A 16,286-nucleotide genomic window follows, 5' to 3' on the forward strand; every position below is an offset into this window, starting at 1 on the left:
GCTTTTACTTCAAAAGTTGCTGCTTCTCGGATCAGCTGGGCTGGACCTCAGCTGTGCTCCACCTGACTGGAGAAGCAGTAGCCTTTGAAGTGAAAGCCACAGTTGAGCAGCTTGCTCTTAATTCCTCAACCTGCTGTGATTTAAGTGGGTCACAAAACACCTGGATTGGAATGATCAGGGCCGGAGGATGCAGTCAGACTCACTCAGCAGCTATCGTCGGGATTTCTTTACCCTCTCTGCCCCAGACTTGCTCCCCTAGCCTTGTTTCTTCTAACTTCTCAGCAATAATAGCTGAATTCCCTTAGGACTCTGGGCTGCCTGTTATCCTGACCTGCTGATTTATGTAGACCCATTTCCCCAGGCACCTGTGTTCCCTTAATTGCTTTTTAATCAACAGCAATAGTAATACAGTCATCTTGGGTTCCTTACTGCCCTTTCCCTTTTGTTTTCCTGTTCAGGACTCATTAATCCTTACTCACCATAGAGTCCTTGCTGTTTTCATCCAGTCAAAGTGGGTCCAAATACATGTGTAACCCTCCTCCTCACTCCTTCAGGGATGGTTGAGCTGCACCAATATATTCTGCCTTTCTTTTACAGGCTTTAGGTTGGAGATGGGCATGAGTGGATAATAAGAAAGCTACACTGGTTTCTGATAGTCTTGTGTTAACTAGGAGTGTCAAACATACGGTCCATGAAGGCAGGTCATCCAGCCTCTAAGGCTTCTCGTGGACTGGACCACCTACCTCTACCAGCTGTATTTGTCCTGCAGCGCTTGTTTCCACAGCTACCGGAGATGCTGTGGCAGTGGTGTAAATCCCTGCAGCTGATGGAGCTGCTTTTTCAGTGCAGTTCTGGACCTCATGGAGTTAAAGACACTTGTCCCTCCACCTTCCCCCGCCCCACCAAAATTGGGATTTTTACTTGCCCCTGGATGCTAATGTTGGTGGCAGAGGAAAAGAGGGGGTGAGCAGCAATGGCAGTAACTCTCCAGGTTTTGGAGCCGTGCTGAAACAGTGGCTGTGGCAGCTCTGGGAATTAATGCTGCCTCCACTGCTCTCAGTTAGTCCAGCCTGTGGGAAACCCTGCAGTCTGGATTCAGCCCAAACCAGTTTGACACCCCCCCGTGTTAAACTAATAGAAGCTGCTCATAAGGCAGCGTGAGAGCATTTGCATAGAGGTTTGTATTTCGCACAACTTTAACTACACTGGGTTCAATTTGGATCTTAAATGAAACCAGTGCACCCTTTTTATATAAGCAAGATCATGCAGTGTCATTCTTGTAGTTCACCTTGCTTATTCAGGGATTTTGGCTTCTTTATTCTACTCCACAAGCTCTGTCCTGTCATCATGGTGTTACTTCAAGTGAACTCTATGGAAATCAGAGTAGTTGCTCCAGTAACACTGGTGAATTGGGCTCTTTGATTCACATTATGGGCCTCAACCTGCACCTACTTCTGCCACTGTAAACTCAGGGTAGCTCTGCTGAAATCCATTCAGTTACTCTGGACTGATACCCATATAACTGAGACCCAGGCAGATTTCCCCACATTTATACACAGAGGCAGAGCAGGTTAGTCTAGTTCTACATTGCTGTGATTGACAACAGAGTGAGTTACTTTGCATTAACATTGGAGTGAAGGGGAGCAGGCTGAGTCCATGTGGATTTACACTGTGGGGGTTTGGAGGCCAGTTCGCCTCTCCGAACCTAGCACTCCAACCTGGCCACGTATAAAAACTTCCAAGACCCAAATTGCAGGGCTCAATTCACTGTGATGTCACTCCGGTTTCAATGGAGCCACACCAGTGTGAAACCGGACTAGCCTAGCAGTGGAATCAGACCCGGGATCTATTATATGCAGAGGGTAGAGGAGAACTGGGACCCCAGCGAAGAACCTGGATGTCTTGCCAGTGCACCTGCATTAGAAACTTGAAATCCATTCAAAACCAGGGCGGCCCCTGAATCCAGGCAGCCTCCTCGCTGCGCAGAGCAGCACCTGTCAGACTGGTGCTGTCAGCAGCGTGACTCTGTGGCAGGAGGTTGGACTGGGGATTGCTGCTGCAAGACGACGAGAGCTGATGTTCCATAAGGGGAAACAAGATGCAGCTACTGGCACTGAGGCAGAGCGTGACAAGCTCTCAACGTGTTTGGCAGAGCGCTAGCAGCTCGGTGCGATCTACAGACAAGGAGCAAACAGTGACTGGGCATTGTAACAAGTAGAGCAAGAATCCTAGCCTTCCCCGGATGTGCCTGTGTGTTTGCAGGTGTTCATTTGGTGTGCAGGGCCCCGAGGTGGCTGGGCCAGGTCCCTTTGTGGTATAAACTGATGTGGGGGCAAAGACTGGGTCCCCAGAGTCTACCTCTGGCTTTTCTCCCTGCAGGAGGGTGCTGGAGGCAGCGAAGAGGGCCAACCAAACGGGGCACTTCATCTGGATGGGCTCAGACAGCTGGGGCTCCAAAATCTCTCCCGTGCTTCACCAGGAAGAGGTGGCTGAGGGATCTGTGACCATCCTGCCCAAACGAGTGTCTGTCAAAGGTACGCGGGGCACCTGGCCTGAATCTGGGATGCCGTTTCCTTGCCTCACATCGGGGAAGTGCGGGGTTTTGGGCTTTCTCTTCCCTCTTAGAAAAGAGGAGTATTTTCCCTTATGGGTAATTAATATGCATGAGCTCTGCCGAGGTGAAAACATAGAGGAGACGAGGCACGAGGAGAGTAGTTCCATGATGAGAACTCAGCAAGGTCGGCGCTGTCTCCTTGCCTGGGGTTGGCTGTACCTATCTTGCTGTCTCTCTGACACACAACTCAGCTGGGTATTCCCCTGTACCTCCGTCTATGCCTCTGCACAGAGCAGGGCCAGTCCACCCTCCATTCCAGAGGAACAGAGGACCCCAGCTGCCAAGTGACCTGGGTGCAAAGTGGCACCTAGGAGCATTTGCATCTGTGTCTAAGTGGGGGGCTCAGAGGACTTTTGCGTCATGCATTTAATAGGGGCTCTAGGTAGAGTTTCCAGGGGAAAAATCAGACCTAGACTGTGTTGTAACCAGTGTGGAAGGGGCCTTGTTACCGCCCGGATGGGAGGAGGAAGTGTGGGAGCTGAATTTCTGTGCTTCACTGGAATGGAGAGAGCCTCTGCCTCCTACTCGCACACGCGCCACTTAGAAAATGCCTCCCTAACAGCCCAGTAATTACGATGATGCTTTTCAGTGAGTGATGGATCCCAAGCGAAGTGGATAAAAGGCGAGTAAATGAAAACATTATCAGGGCTATGCAGTAAGCGGCAGATGATAAAATGACAGGGAGTCCAGTGGCATGTAGCATGGTCTCTGTGTCCTGGATAGGTAGCTGCCGGGAATCAGTGGAGGGCCTCTCTGTGCAGGTTGAACACTGCATGACTTTCAGCTCTGCCCCGCCGCACCCTCTCCCAGCCCCAAGCCCCCATCTAGAAAATCATTAACACATGGGAGTGATGAAGCACCCTGGTCTTAATGCTGATCCATCTTTAAAGGGACCACAGCATCTTATGAGCTCCCTAGACAAGGGGCTTTAATTCTCCGCTCTGGCTCTGTCCTGTAGGCAGAGGCAAGCTCCATCTGTGCAGTACCTATTCCTTTGTGCACCTGTTTGTCCAGCCCCTGCCAGAGGCAGTGACGCATCCCAGGCTTCTGCCAAGGAGTTGATTGAAGAGCTGACTGCATTCCCAGGGTCATTACTGGCCACGCCAAGCACCAGCACAGGGGTAAATTAGGGGTCATGTTCAGAGAATGGTAATGAGGGGTCCTGCTTCATGGGCTGGGTGTCAGGACACCGCCACTGCAGCAAGAACCTATGGGCTTTGCAGGTGAGGGGCCAGCTCCTCAGCTAGGGTTCACTTAGTTTGGCTCCATAAGTTTCCGTGACCAGCCACTGCCTGTTCACAAGGCAGTCCAGTCCAGTGGTGAGAGCACAGCACTGGCACAGAAGGCTCCTGGTTCCATTTCTGCCTTTCTCTCCAATTTCCTGTGGGATATTGGCCAGACCACTTCATTTCCATGCTTGCCCATTTCTTCCCCACTGTAAAGCAGAGGTTGTGTTGACTTCCTCAAGAGGGTCAGCTAAGGTGAGCTTGCAAAGCGCCGTGAGATCTGTGGGCAGGAATTGCACTAGCAGTGCACAGGGACACCTGCCCACCTCTAAAATGCATCCACTGGGGTAGGGTGGACAGATGTCCAACAGCATGCAGCCGTTACCGAGCAGCTTCCATCCTGCCAGCTGGTCCAGCAGTGATGCTCAGCTCTTGGGACTGTTTGTGGCCTGGTGTGTTATAAGCCCAGGGCTCACCCACACTCTGCTGCGCTCCAGGCTTGCACAGAGCACTGTCATCAAACCCGAGGGAGCAGCTGGGATCCATACATTCCTCCCTGGGGATGTGGGCGCATTTAGGGATATCTGGAAGGGGGTAACAGGTGGTAAGGAAGGGGAGGTGGGTGAGAACAACCCCTCCCTGGCCAGCAGGCACAGTGCTCTCACTCAGCTGTTACCCTGACAGTCAAACTCCAAAGATCCCACACTTCAGATCCCTTCTTTGATTTGGCTCTGTGCCCTGAAGCTGGCTCCATATTTCAAACAAAAAGCACAAACCAAAGCACAAGATTATGGTGGTCCCCCCCCCCCCATAATGGGAAATGCCAGACCCAGGCACGGTGTCTCAGCCCCTCTCCGAGCTTCCCTGCTTCCCTATGATCCATGGGATGTGAAACCATGAGGTCACCAGCACCTCCCTCACTCCCTCTGCAGAAGCTGCCTGTCGCATTTAAGACGTGATTTCATTTTCCCTGTTCGCTCCCTGCTCAGATTTGCGACTGCAAGAAGCAGAGGCTGTCAAGGCACATCGTGCTCTCGCCCATCAATCACTCGGCTGCCTAGAAATCCAGCAGCTGAGCATGTCCATCTCCTGAAAGGTTCTGACACCCGCTGCCCAAGGCTCGGGGCTCGGGACGTGGCTGCACTCTGAACTTTGCAGTGGAGGCCACAGAGCAGTGGAGTGGAAGGGCCGCAGGGCACGGCGAGGGCCTGGCACGTATGGGGGCGTTCATGTCGCTGCAATGCCCATACCTGCATGTGGCATCTCTGAAGCAAGAGGTGAGGGCAGAAGCTGATGCAGGACCTGCTATTTCAGGTCAGGTCCAAGGATACTCTCCTGCTCTGCTTTGTTGGCACGAGTCCTATTACCGTCAGCGAGGTCATGTGTGCCTGAAGGTGACAACGGTGTCCCTCTATGCCGTGAGTGGGGGTGACCACCACCTGACGCTTTAGAGCAGTGGGGGCCCACCTCTTTGGCATATGTGCCAGAGATTAGATTCATAGATGCTAGGTTAGGAAGGGACCCCAACAGATCATCGAGTCAGATGACCCCAGCCATTAGCCCTACACCCTCCCCAAGTTCCCCTCCCGTCCCCTTCCCCTGCTCAGCTAGCTACTCTGCTTTTTGTTACCTGCCCTGTGCTCCTACCTCATCAGCTGCTCTGCTTTCTGCTCCCTGCCTAATTTACTGCTCTGTTTTCTGCTCCCTGCCGTTGTGCCGCCTGTTCCCTCCCCAGTCTGCTGCAGGCCCCACGCAAAGGCTGCCCATGTCACTTGTGGCACTCATGCCACAAGCTGGCCACCCTGGCTTTAGAGGAGAGGGAACAGGTCCAAGCTAAAATCCAGAGACCTTGGTCTGAGCCACAGCCCTCCAGAGGGCACGCAAGGTGGAGGCTATGGTAGAAGGCCAGAAAGCAGGAGACCTGAGTTCTGTTTCTGATGCTGCTGTTGATGCTGTGAATGGCCTTGGCCAAGTGTCTCCTCCCCAAGATGCCACCTTAGTAAAGCAGGAACATTCAGGCTCCTCTTTTCTTGTGAGACCTGTGCTTGGACAAAGGGCTGCGTGGCCAGTTTGGGGTGTGCTTGGCTCCACCCGCCCCGTCAGCACCGCGTTTTTGGAGGAGCCCAGCCTATCAGATGCACGCTGGGCGCTCGTCTCTGCAGAACTCCTGGCCTCGGCGCCGAGAGCAGGATGCTTGACACGTCCTTCCCTGGGCTAGTTTAGAAATCAGGCTCTGCAAATACCGAACAGGAGCCTAATTAGCTTTCTCTTGCTCTTCATTACTTTAAATCCCTCTATCGCACTTGTCTCTCATCGTGGCTCTAATCTTTCCTGCTTTCAATGCCCTTTTCTCTCTGGTGTCTCTAATCACTCTTGCCCTCTCCTCTGAGCAAAAATTCAGCAGAACCGAACGCACGAAGGAGCAGACCTCAGCTGAGGTAAATCTGCGTGGCTTTGCCGACAGCGACTGAGCTGTGCCAGGTTGCCGTGGCTGAGGAGCTCTGCCAGCGGTGCCCTCCATTTCTATCCTGCCGTAATATTTCCCAGCACATTTTTGGTGCCTTTAACACATCTTCCTGGCTTTTAATTGCACCGTGTGTATGGCTACACTTGCCTATTTCCCTACGAGTGGTGACAGGCGATTCACATCCCATTAGTGCAGGAGAGCATTTCATATTATTCCACCCCCCCACCCCCCCCCCGGGGGCCTTGCCCCTTGCTGCAATGAATTCCAGTCCACCATTGCCGTGCCCAATTACTAGCTGCCCTCAGCCCTTCCCAGACTTCCTCGCAAGCCTACTTCACTGCGGCTAACCTAAGGAGCCATCATCTTGCTATTCACAGCATCCTCCAGGTCCCTGGTGAACGTGTGGAACCACGGCAGCTCTCCCGCTGACGCATGGCCAACCTCGTTCCACGCTGAGAGCCCATCTCCTCGCTGCCTCTAATGAGCTAGTTTTATATCTTCATCTGCTCCAAGGTTTGCGTCAAGAAGCCATCATGTTTCTTTAACAGCCCCTTTGAGGGACTGTATGAAAAGCCCACGGAGAGTGTGCACGTGAGCGGCCCTGAGTTCTTCTGCTTTTCACATATCGAAGGAAATTGCTTGAGTCTTTGCATAGCAGAAATTGCAAGCATTAGGAGCGCGGGGCAGAGGGAGCTCTCCCTCCACTGGAGCTGCTCCATGGAGTGAGTGAGCCTATCCAGGGGCCAACTAGCCTCTGCCTGGTTCCTCTCCTACACCCCATCCCCTCATGCCCTGCAGTGGAGGTACCCTTTGGGGCTAGTGATCTGTGGGCCTTGGGATAGGGGTTGCATTCCCTGCATGGGCTTCTGTGCCTTTATACAGTGACTTATTACGATGGTTATCTCCATGCCTGAACAAGGGGACACCAGGGTAAGACCCTAAGCAAAGCCTGATGTTATCTGTGGCAGATGCTGTGCTTGAAGGCCATTCTAGATGAGGGCAGAAGATCTGAGAGAGATGTTTCTTCTGGCAGGGTATCCCTAGAATCCATTTCAAGGGGTCCTGCAAATTCAGGTTAAGGTTTTCTCCTCCTAGGGCTATCCTGAGGCCCAGATCACTGGCAGCTATAACATCTGGTAGGGTCACAGCAGACCATTTGACACCAGCCAGCTCCAAATGACCTCCTCCCAGAGAATAGCACCAAGAGTTCATTTCAGATGGTCATAGAGGTTTCCTTCTTGTTCTGAACTGGAACTTGCCCAAATTACCTTTATATGCAATTCGCTTAGGGCCTAGTTGTGGGAGTGCAGTGCTGGGTGGTGTCAAATCTGGAATTTGTTGTCTTGATAAAAAAAAAAAAAAGAACATTTTCAATAAATCTGAGTTTTCCCATAAAACAAAAATGTCTGTAGAAACCCATTATTTCAGCAAAACCGCTCATCATGATGGTTTCTCAAGGCCAGAGATGGGATTTCTGGTGAGAGGGAGGAAAGGCAGAGACAAGGAGCCTTTCCCGTCAGTAGCGAGAGCCGTGGCCCGGGATGCGACAGGTTCAGGGTCTTGCTTTGTGTGCTGTGGTGAGTGCCGTTGCTGCTGGGAGTTAGCGAATGATTTCCTTTGCTCTAGTTCAGCAGAGCAGCTTCAACAGCAGTAACTGGAAGAAAGTGGTGGGGAGGCGGGAAATCCATTTTCAAGTCCCTGGTCTGAATTAGGCCAGTCAGGGAGTTGGAAATGGCCCTGCCATGTTCCAGGTGATGGTCCATCTCATGGGGCTGTTGGTTGTTCTGGGTTGCTCTTCATGGGCATTTTAGGTGTTTCTTCTTCCATGGACATGGGAAACCCCCTTTCCTCTGTCCTCTGTTTTGGACCTACTTGTTCCTCTTATGATCTCTGACATTTCACACTCCCATCTTCTGCTTCCTTGGCAGGTTTCGATCGCTATTTCACCAGCCGGACGCTGGACAATAACCGGCGAAACATCTGGTTCGCTGAGTTCTGGGAGGAAAACTTCCATTGCAAGCTGAGTCGACATGCGCTGAAGAAAGGCAGCAACATTAAGAAGTGCACAAGTAAGAGCCAGAAGGGCAGCTGGTGGGGAGTGGGAAGGACTTGGTGGTCTAACAGGGATACTACCAGAAGGACTGGAAGAAGAGGCTGTTTGTGACTGCAACAAGGGGAGCAGGGCATAAAACTACAGAGCACTGGTCTTCCGGGATGGATGGGAAGATAGAGACTCTGTGAAGATAGCTGGCAGTAGCCTCCTAGGAGAACTGGTGCAAGTGGAGGTGGCCTGGTGGGGCTGGGAGGAGGGTAGGGGTTTATTGGTGATTGGTGGTACTGGTGCATGCAGGTAAGGGGATGATGGATGGACAGTAGGGCTGTGCAAAGCTTGGGACCGTGCTTTGGATCCAGAGAAGCTTTGGATGCTTTGGCATATGAAGCAGCATGTCCGGATCAAAGTGCTGGCTTTGTTAGGCTTTGCGAAGCACTTTGGAAAAGCTGCAGAGCTGCCTCGGCAATCTGGCCATAGGGTATAATGGGGAATCAATGAAATATCTATAACATTGTTGTTTTTTGTCTGATTTGGATGAAACATGCAGGGGTGGTAGCCTCTGCTGAGAGCATGAAGTCTGACATGTTACAAGAAGATCAGTTCAGGGGTTTGGGGGAAACTGCACCCCAATATAGATATTTCATTGACTCCTCATTATACCCTATGGCCGGATCTCAGAGGCGGCTCCAAAGCTTTGGAGCCACTTTGGCTGGATCTGAGTGGGAACCCGGTCCGGAGCTCTGGATCGGATCCCTGGCATCTGAAGTGGCTGGATCTGAAGTTGGATCGAATAGCTGCCTACTCGCACAGGCCTAATGCACAGACTTCTCTGTTCTGGATGGACAGGGGCAAATGTGGCTCATGCCAGAGGGGGTGGATTGCCATCAGGTGATTTATGCAGCCCTGTGGGTATCCATGCAGTTCACAAACATGGCCTTTCCCCAGGCTCTTGGTGCAACCTCTGAGTGGGAAATTTCTGTTCCTCAGGCTATCAGGGCAGCTGGTCTGGAAGGCAGAGCATTAGCAGAGCACATGGGCTGCAAAAGCAAGGGGTAACTTAAATGGGGATTAAGGGACTTGGCACAGCTCTGTGGTGAGCCTGGTGCTGGAATACCCTTGTAGATGCTTCTGGGGCACTGGCCAAGCTCTGTGGGAAGCAAAGCGGAGAACGCTGCAAGTCAAGATGATGGGGCATTAGCAGGACAGTGGGGGTACAGGACGGCAAGGGCAGTGGGGGCAGCAAGGCAAGATCAGAGACGTTTTTGGTGCGGTGTCTGGGAAGCTATTGACTACCTCATCTCCACATGTGCTGAAATAACACAGGACTGTCTTTATCTAGCCCAGGGGTGGGCAAAACGTGGCCCATGGGCTGGATGCGGCCCACCAGGCCATTCTATCCGGCCTGCAGGGCTCCTACAAATGTTAGAAATTTAATATTTATCTGCCCCTGGCTGCCTGCCATGCAGCCCTCAGTGGCTTGCCAAAACTCAGTAAGTGGCCCTCCATACAAAATAATTGCCCGTCCCTGATCTAGCCATATCCCCTGAGCTCCTTCCTCAGCTCCTCTTCCCTACCTTGTGGGGGTGCCTTTCAGCTCTTACCCCTTGGGTCTGTTTTCTTCCTGTCCACAGCCCATCTCCTGTCATGTGTTCATTTCCCTTGTACTAATTCTTGTCTTTCCTCATGCTAATTCTCTCTCTTGTTTGCTTGTAAAATTCCATTATGCTGGCGGAGCATCAGCCAGATGCATCTCAGCTCCTTCTTCTGAATCTTTCCCTGTCCTCCCCCCCGTTCCCTTGAGAAAACACATTTAAAATGATTTATTTAAAAATGCATTCCGACAGGTTATAGAGTTGCACTGGGCTGGGAGGCAGTGCCACGGAAATGTACCTCCAGCCTGCTCCACGCTCCCATAAAATATTCAAGACATTCATATTACTCGGGGCGGCTTTAAAAATGTTTCGTTTGGTTTCCTCGTTCCATCTCTCAGATCAGCCCCGTTGTGTTTCTTATTGCCGTGTGGCTGGCTTTGATTCTTCTCTGGAATGGGAATTGGCAACCAGGAAGCTCTCCTGTCCCCCATTCACCTGGCACCTACTCGCGGAGTAATGCGTCCCTCTCTCAGCTGAGTGTACCAGGCCATCACAAGGGTGTCCTTTGAGGTGGCTGTGCATTGAAAACCACATCAAAGTACAGATCAGAGAGATGCACGGCTCTTCAAGATTGGAGGCTGTGGGGATGCCCTGGGAGTGGTGGTGAGTGTGGGTGCATGCTCCCATGCGCAGCCTTGTGCCCGCGGTCTCCTCCATCCCTCTTGTCATACATGGGTGCACTCTAGTGAGCGCACTTATGTCCATTTTCAGCAGCACACATGGAAACTCACAGGTGCAAACTCACAGGAAAGCATCTTGTGCACGAGTTCTCAGACACGCACACCTTTTTGCTTGCCCTGCTGAAATGCACACAATAGTTTGTACATACCTGCCCTCCTGCGTGCGCATGCATGCGTGCACACACACACGCACAAGTGCAGATACATATATCTATGCTTTCTCACCCAGACTCTCCCTGCTGTGCTTAGCAAGGTGTGTGGTGCTGTCTTTTGGAGGCTCAGATCCACCTAGAGTTTGGGCCATGACAAAATTTTGCCAATTTTTGTCTTATTCGTAGAGGGTTTAGCTCTTTCACCCTTTCCTTCCTGTGGGAGAGACTTAACTTTCCCCACAGAAGGTAATAACCCCAGCTGCCCTCCTGGTCCTGGCTGTAAGCAGCTAATCTCCTACGTGAGTCCCTTTCAAAGGCGTTGGCTCGTGCAATGGAGTTGTGCCTCAATCGGTAGTGCCGAGCAGGCAATTAACAGTCTGGCAGCTGGTTACTGTGTAATTGTGCTGCGTGGGCAATGGAGGCAGGGTCTGAAACACGTCTGCCCTGGCTGGGACTGGGCCTTGGGGGCTGTCGTCTGCTTCTTCCCGAAGCTGTTCGGTAGAACAGGTCAGGAGGTCTTGGCACGGATCCCGTGGGGCAGAGATCTGGATGAAAGAGTTGAGGACAAGCATTTTGGATGTGCCTGTCCCTGTAGTGCCAGAGCAAGAAGCCACTCGAGGAACTGTCACGAGTGCCCAGCTGGTCAGCAGTGTCAGGAGACAGGTTGGGGCTGAGCAAAGCATGGAGACTGCACAGCTCTCTCCCTTCTGGAAGTGGCTCTTTGCATGTCTGGGCTGAGGCACATATGCAGAGTGAGTAGGGAGGCTTCCTCTGCAGTCACGCTGGCGCTTGTTGTGTAGGCTGCAGTTCACGTGGCTGCAAGTTTCATCTGCTCTCACCTTTGTTGAGACTAGATTGGATCAAATCCTGTGCTGGTTCAAATAGGTGCAGCACCGTAGACTTCACTCAGATATTAGCTCCTCGCGAGATGGCTTCCAACCCTAAGGGCACCATGTACCCACCAAGGTATCAGGTAGACTTGACCCTTATGTCCATGAAGGCCCCTTTATCCCAAGGCGGCAGTGCAAAGGGGCCTTAAATCTAGTGCAAGTTGCATTTATGTTTCGTGGAAATCCACGTCACATGGCCAGGTACAAAGAGGCTGCAGTTTCACCAAGAGCCCGATCTGCATTGTCCACCCAGTTGCACACAGTGATTTCATCTTCTCTCCAGTTTACCCCCAGACTCATACCCCCGGCCTCCTTCTCTGATCTTGCTTCCAATGGGTAGAGATCCACAGCTGGCATAAAGTAACAGTCTTGATGCCAGCTGTGGCGCTACCCCTCCACCTTCCTTGATCTGCATGTTCGGATCCTGACCCCCAGATATAAGCTCCCCGCCAAGCCCCCAGCTCTCTCCTGAGTGCTTTGAAGCATGATGAAGCCCACAGATCCTGCAGAGACAATGCATCTGGTGAGGAGGGTGAGTGAATGTGACAGTGCGGAGATAAAGGAGCTGTTCCAGTCACTTTCTGTGCCCCTGGCTCCAGGACTCGGTATCATTTACATGGCAGCCAGTGTCTTTGGGTTTTCTATCTTTCCCTCTCCCCCCACCCTTTTAGCAACAACTTCTCGCTGCGTTTCCCCACGAGGCCAAATATTTTCATGGAGCACAATCTTTTAATTGATGCTGGAGGCACTCGGTTCCCAGCACCAGGGAATCCATCATTTCACATCTGTGAGACTGCCTGTTTGTATAGAGGCAAGTCTAAGTATAAAGGCACAGGCAGAACCTCCCCCTGCCTCGGCTCTGCCACTCCTGCTGCTGCTCTCCCTGGCTGGAGGGTATGCATCCTTCTGGGCTTGGGCCCCGGCATGTGCCACCCTGGGGTCTCTAAGGAGGAAGACCCAAGTGACCCTTTGCTTGTATTTGGAAGCTGGGGGAGAGTCAAGGGGCGGTGACAGCATGGGGAGCTTAATAAGGGTTGCCTGTTGCCAGCGTGGGGACATTGCTTGCCCATCACTCCGGAGGAGAGGGCTCTGTGGGCGGATGCATGCTTCTCTGCTTTTCCACCTCTTATTCTCTGGCCTTAAAGCCCAGGAGGCAAAACTGGGGGTGCTGACCCCGGTATCTGCAGTGAAGAGGGTATCAATTCACCTGGCAGGCCAAAGGTTTCTGCATTGAGCCTGGGCTCCACAAGTGTTTTTGTGACACCCCTCCCCTCCCATGGCAGTCTTATCTTTTATCTGTGTCCCCTCTTTGGGATAGGGGAGTCTCACAGTCTCTGCCGTATTTATTCTGATACATGCACTGGTGAGGGAGGGCTGTACTACTGCCCCCACTTCACAGATGGGGAGCTGAGTGGCAGAAAGACTCACACAGGGGAGTCTGTGGCACAGCAGAGAATGGAGCCTGGGTCTTTCCCTTGATGCCCAGAGCATGGCAGGCAGTGCCACTGAGGCTTCTCAGCCACTGAGGCATTTTTCACAAGGTTTCACATGCTTCAGTCCCTTCTTCTGCCAAGTGATGCTAATGGTACCTAATGAGTAGAGTTTGTGGGGAGGAAGTGTGCCAGCCTGGAGCACAGTGGAGGGGAAGAAAATGATCCCCATGCCTGACTCTTTCCAGTCCAGTCATTTTGGCTGTACCTCATGGTGTGTTGCCCTAAGATGGACTGCAGCCATTGCTGCTTCTGCCCGTGTGCCTCTTCTGGATGCCTTCTTGCTCGGTGCTACTCCTGTTCTCCCCCTGCGCAACAAGTATGTGGTGCTGAAAGGGCACAGGGATCCAGAAAATGGATCCAGCCCCCATTTAGTAAGCACAGCGTGCACTTGCACATACTCCATGGGACCAGAGTCTGCATTCCCTTACTCTGGTGTAAATCCGGAGCGACTCCACCATGGGGTGATGTGGGTGGGAGAGGAGGATTGGGCTGCACTCTTCCAAGCAGCCAAGGATGCCCCCAGCTCCCTCCTGTCCCTGACAGCAAAGGATACCCAGACTCAGCCGCCACCTGAGCGCCTCTTTCCCTGGCCCTGCACCTGCTCAGCCCCTTCCAGCTCTCGCTGGCTGTAGGGATGAATGCAGTAAACAAGGCAACTAGGGAATCTGTCTTGTTGACAGACCTGCCACGGCAGGGATGGTTGGAGGCTCAAGGAGGTGACATGTTTACTGAGAGATGGGAGAGATTTACTGCCTGCCTGCCTCTGGGTGAAGACAGATAACACCCCATGCTGGGAGACAGGGTGGGATTTCAGGGCACTCTGGAGCAGCTCTGCATCCCCCTCTTTGGGATAGGGGAGCTTTGGAGGAAAAGGGAACTGCCCTAACCCTTGCAGTGCCGTGCCGCAAGATAATCTCACAACTCGTGCACAGCTGTTCTCCACTGAGAGGCTCCGTTAGTCCACCCCATTGCACCTGAAGGTTGATTTAGGGCCTGTTTGGTACTGGGCCCGGTTGGAGGAGCTGGGTGGCTGCCATAAAGGAATGTCTTTGGAGCAGTAGCAAGTGAGAGGGAGCTCAGAGGGGCTCTGGGTCCTTCCTTTGCAAAGGGCTCAGAAAGCCCAGAGCAGGGCAGAGTGGTTTTGACCCTGTGGATTCCTCTTTGAAATCTCTGGGTTTATCTAGTGGAACCCGTGCAGGTGCTTGCATGCCTCCCGGAGCACCCTTAAAAGGTTCCTGCGGCACTGTGGTTGAGAATCACAGGAGTTGAGCTTAGAGGGGGGTGGGTTAAGAGCTCCCTCTCCCTGGGTAATGGATCTCTGAATAAGTGGCTGGAGTGGAGTGAGCTGCTGTGGTGACTGGTCTTGGAGAAAGACACACGACTTCATGGAGGTCAGTGGCATGGGCTGCATTTGGTCCCATTCAGGAGGCCAGCGTGGCCCCTTCAAATAAGCACCATCTCCCTGCCCTTCCTGCTGCCTGGGAGCTACACAGCTGCCCCCCTCTGAAGTGTTTCCTTTCCCTTATGCCATTGCAGTTCCAGGATAGCCATGTCCTGGCCACTTCCAGGCTGTGCCCATGGTGCCATGTTGAGCTCAGGAGTTTTTGAACAACATCAGCTCATGGGGGGGTTGTGATCTCCGCCTAACAAAGGCCACAAACTCCTTTGAACTAATGCTTGCCTGAACTCCAGCAGAGCTTTGGGGAAAGAACATCCCATCTTGATTTACAAAATTTGCCAGAGAGGAAGAGTCTGCCGTAAGCTTTTCCACAGGGTAATTGTTTCACTGAATCTTGTCGTATCGCTGCTGAAGTGAAGAATCCTCAATGTTCAGATTTCTGCTCCCCAGGCAGCTCTCTGAGGCTATAAGAAAGTCACCCTTTCACCTTCTCTTTGTTCAGCTCAGCAGATGGAGATCCTTGAGTTCTGCATGGTTTCCAGTCTTCTAATCATACAGGAGGCTCCCTCGAAGCCCCCTCCAGTTTCTCAGCATGCTTCACGCATACCAGAACTGAATGCACCATTTGAGTCACAGTCACACCAGTGCCAGATGTGGAGGGAACAGAACCTCCCTCCTCTTCCTGGATATTCCCCTGTGCATTTATCCAAGAAGCACAATGGCTTTTTTGGCCCCAGGGTTGCATCCGGCACTCACGTTCATCTTGGTTATCTGTACCCCGAGTCCCTTTCGGAAGCACTGCTTTTCCATGCAGTGCCCTATATTGTCAGTGGGTGCCCTATATTGTCAGTGGGTGCGTCTACAGTAATCGCCTGTACTGCGCTGTACAGGCAGCTCAAGCTTACATTTCCCTGCTACGTCACAGTAGTGGTGTGCTATAAGCAGGCAGCACACCACGACAGCGATGCAGCTATAGCTAGCTATCATGTATAGACTTGCATGATTGCTACATCGCCATAGCATGCTGTATGGTGATGTAGCGTGTTGCTACATTGCCGCAGGGCAACATGTAGATGCTCCCAGTGTGGCCTGAAATCTCTGCTGCTGGATGTACAGCTTTGTATTTGGCCGTATTAGGAAGCATATTGTTTACTTCTGCCCGACCTACCCAAATACCGTCTGTCTGCAAGGCTCAAAGTGTCTGCAGCTGTTGGCTGTGCAATTTCTCTTCTCGCCCAAGACCGAGGGGAGAGGAGGCCATGCAACTTTAGAGTTTCTGTCAAGATGGCAGGGGCAGGGAACAGATGCTGGCTGTGAAACATGATGAGACTGAGGTCATGCTGTGCTGCCCCTGGGGTTTGCTCTCTGGAACAGTGACCAAGGCTGTTTTCACCGGGTCCTTTTCACATGCTCCCCCTGGGATCCTGCCTGCAGTGCTCTGAAGTGTCATGCACCCGGGGAGCTCTGCAGAGGCAGCCTGGTGCAGAATACTTTTGACCTGTCATTGCAAATGCCAGAAGAGCTCCCTTCAGCCCTCTCCCCCGCCATGATAAATGTAGCTGAGTATTGCACTGCACCTTTCTCTGACAAGTTGCATCCTAGGCTGTAGGGATGCTGAGACTATGGGGTCTATGCCTGACTTTGGGAGGAGCGGGGCCCT

At 52.4% G+C, this 16,286-nt stretch overlaps 1 protein-coding gene across 4 annotated transcripts in view; it reads left to right on the top strand.

Annotated features, from left to right (window-relative positions):
* Nucleotides 1–16,286, top strand: part of GRM4 (glutamate metabotropic receptor 4) — a 226,497-nt gene that overhangs the window by 155,578 nt on the left and 54,633 nt on the right. For all 4 annotated transcript variants that reach the window (XM_014598265.3, XM_019484893.2, XM_014598267.3 and 1 more), the window contains 2 exons: nt 2,380–2,534; nt 8,236–8,376. In XM_014598265.3, coding sequence (XP_014453751.1) covers nt 2,380–2,534; nt 8,236–8,376 — 296 coding nt within the window. The remainder of the gene's footprint in view (nt 1–2,379; nt 2,535–8,235; nt 8,377–16,286) is intronic.

Source organism: Alligator mississippiensis, chromosome 14 (assembly GCF_030867095.1).
Source record: "Alligator mississippiensis isolate rAllMis1 chromosome 14, rAllMis1, whole genome shotgun sequence".
In the NCBI taxonomy this organism is placed as follows: Eukaryota; Metazoa; Chordata; order Crocodylia; family Alligatoridae; genus Alligator; species Alligator mississippiensis.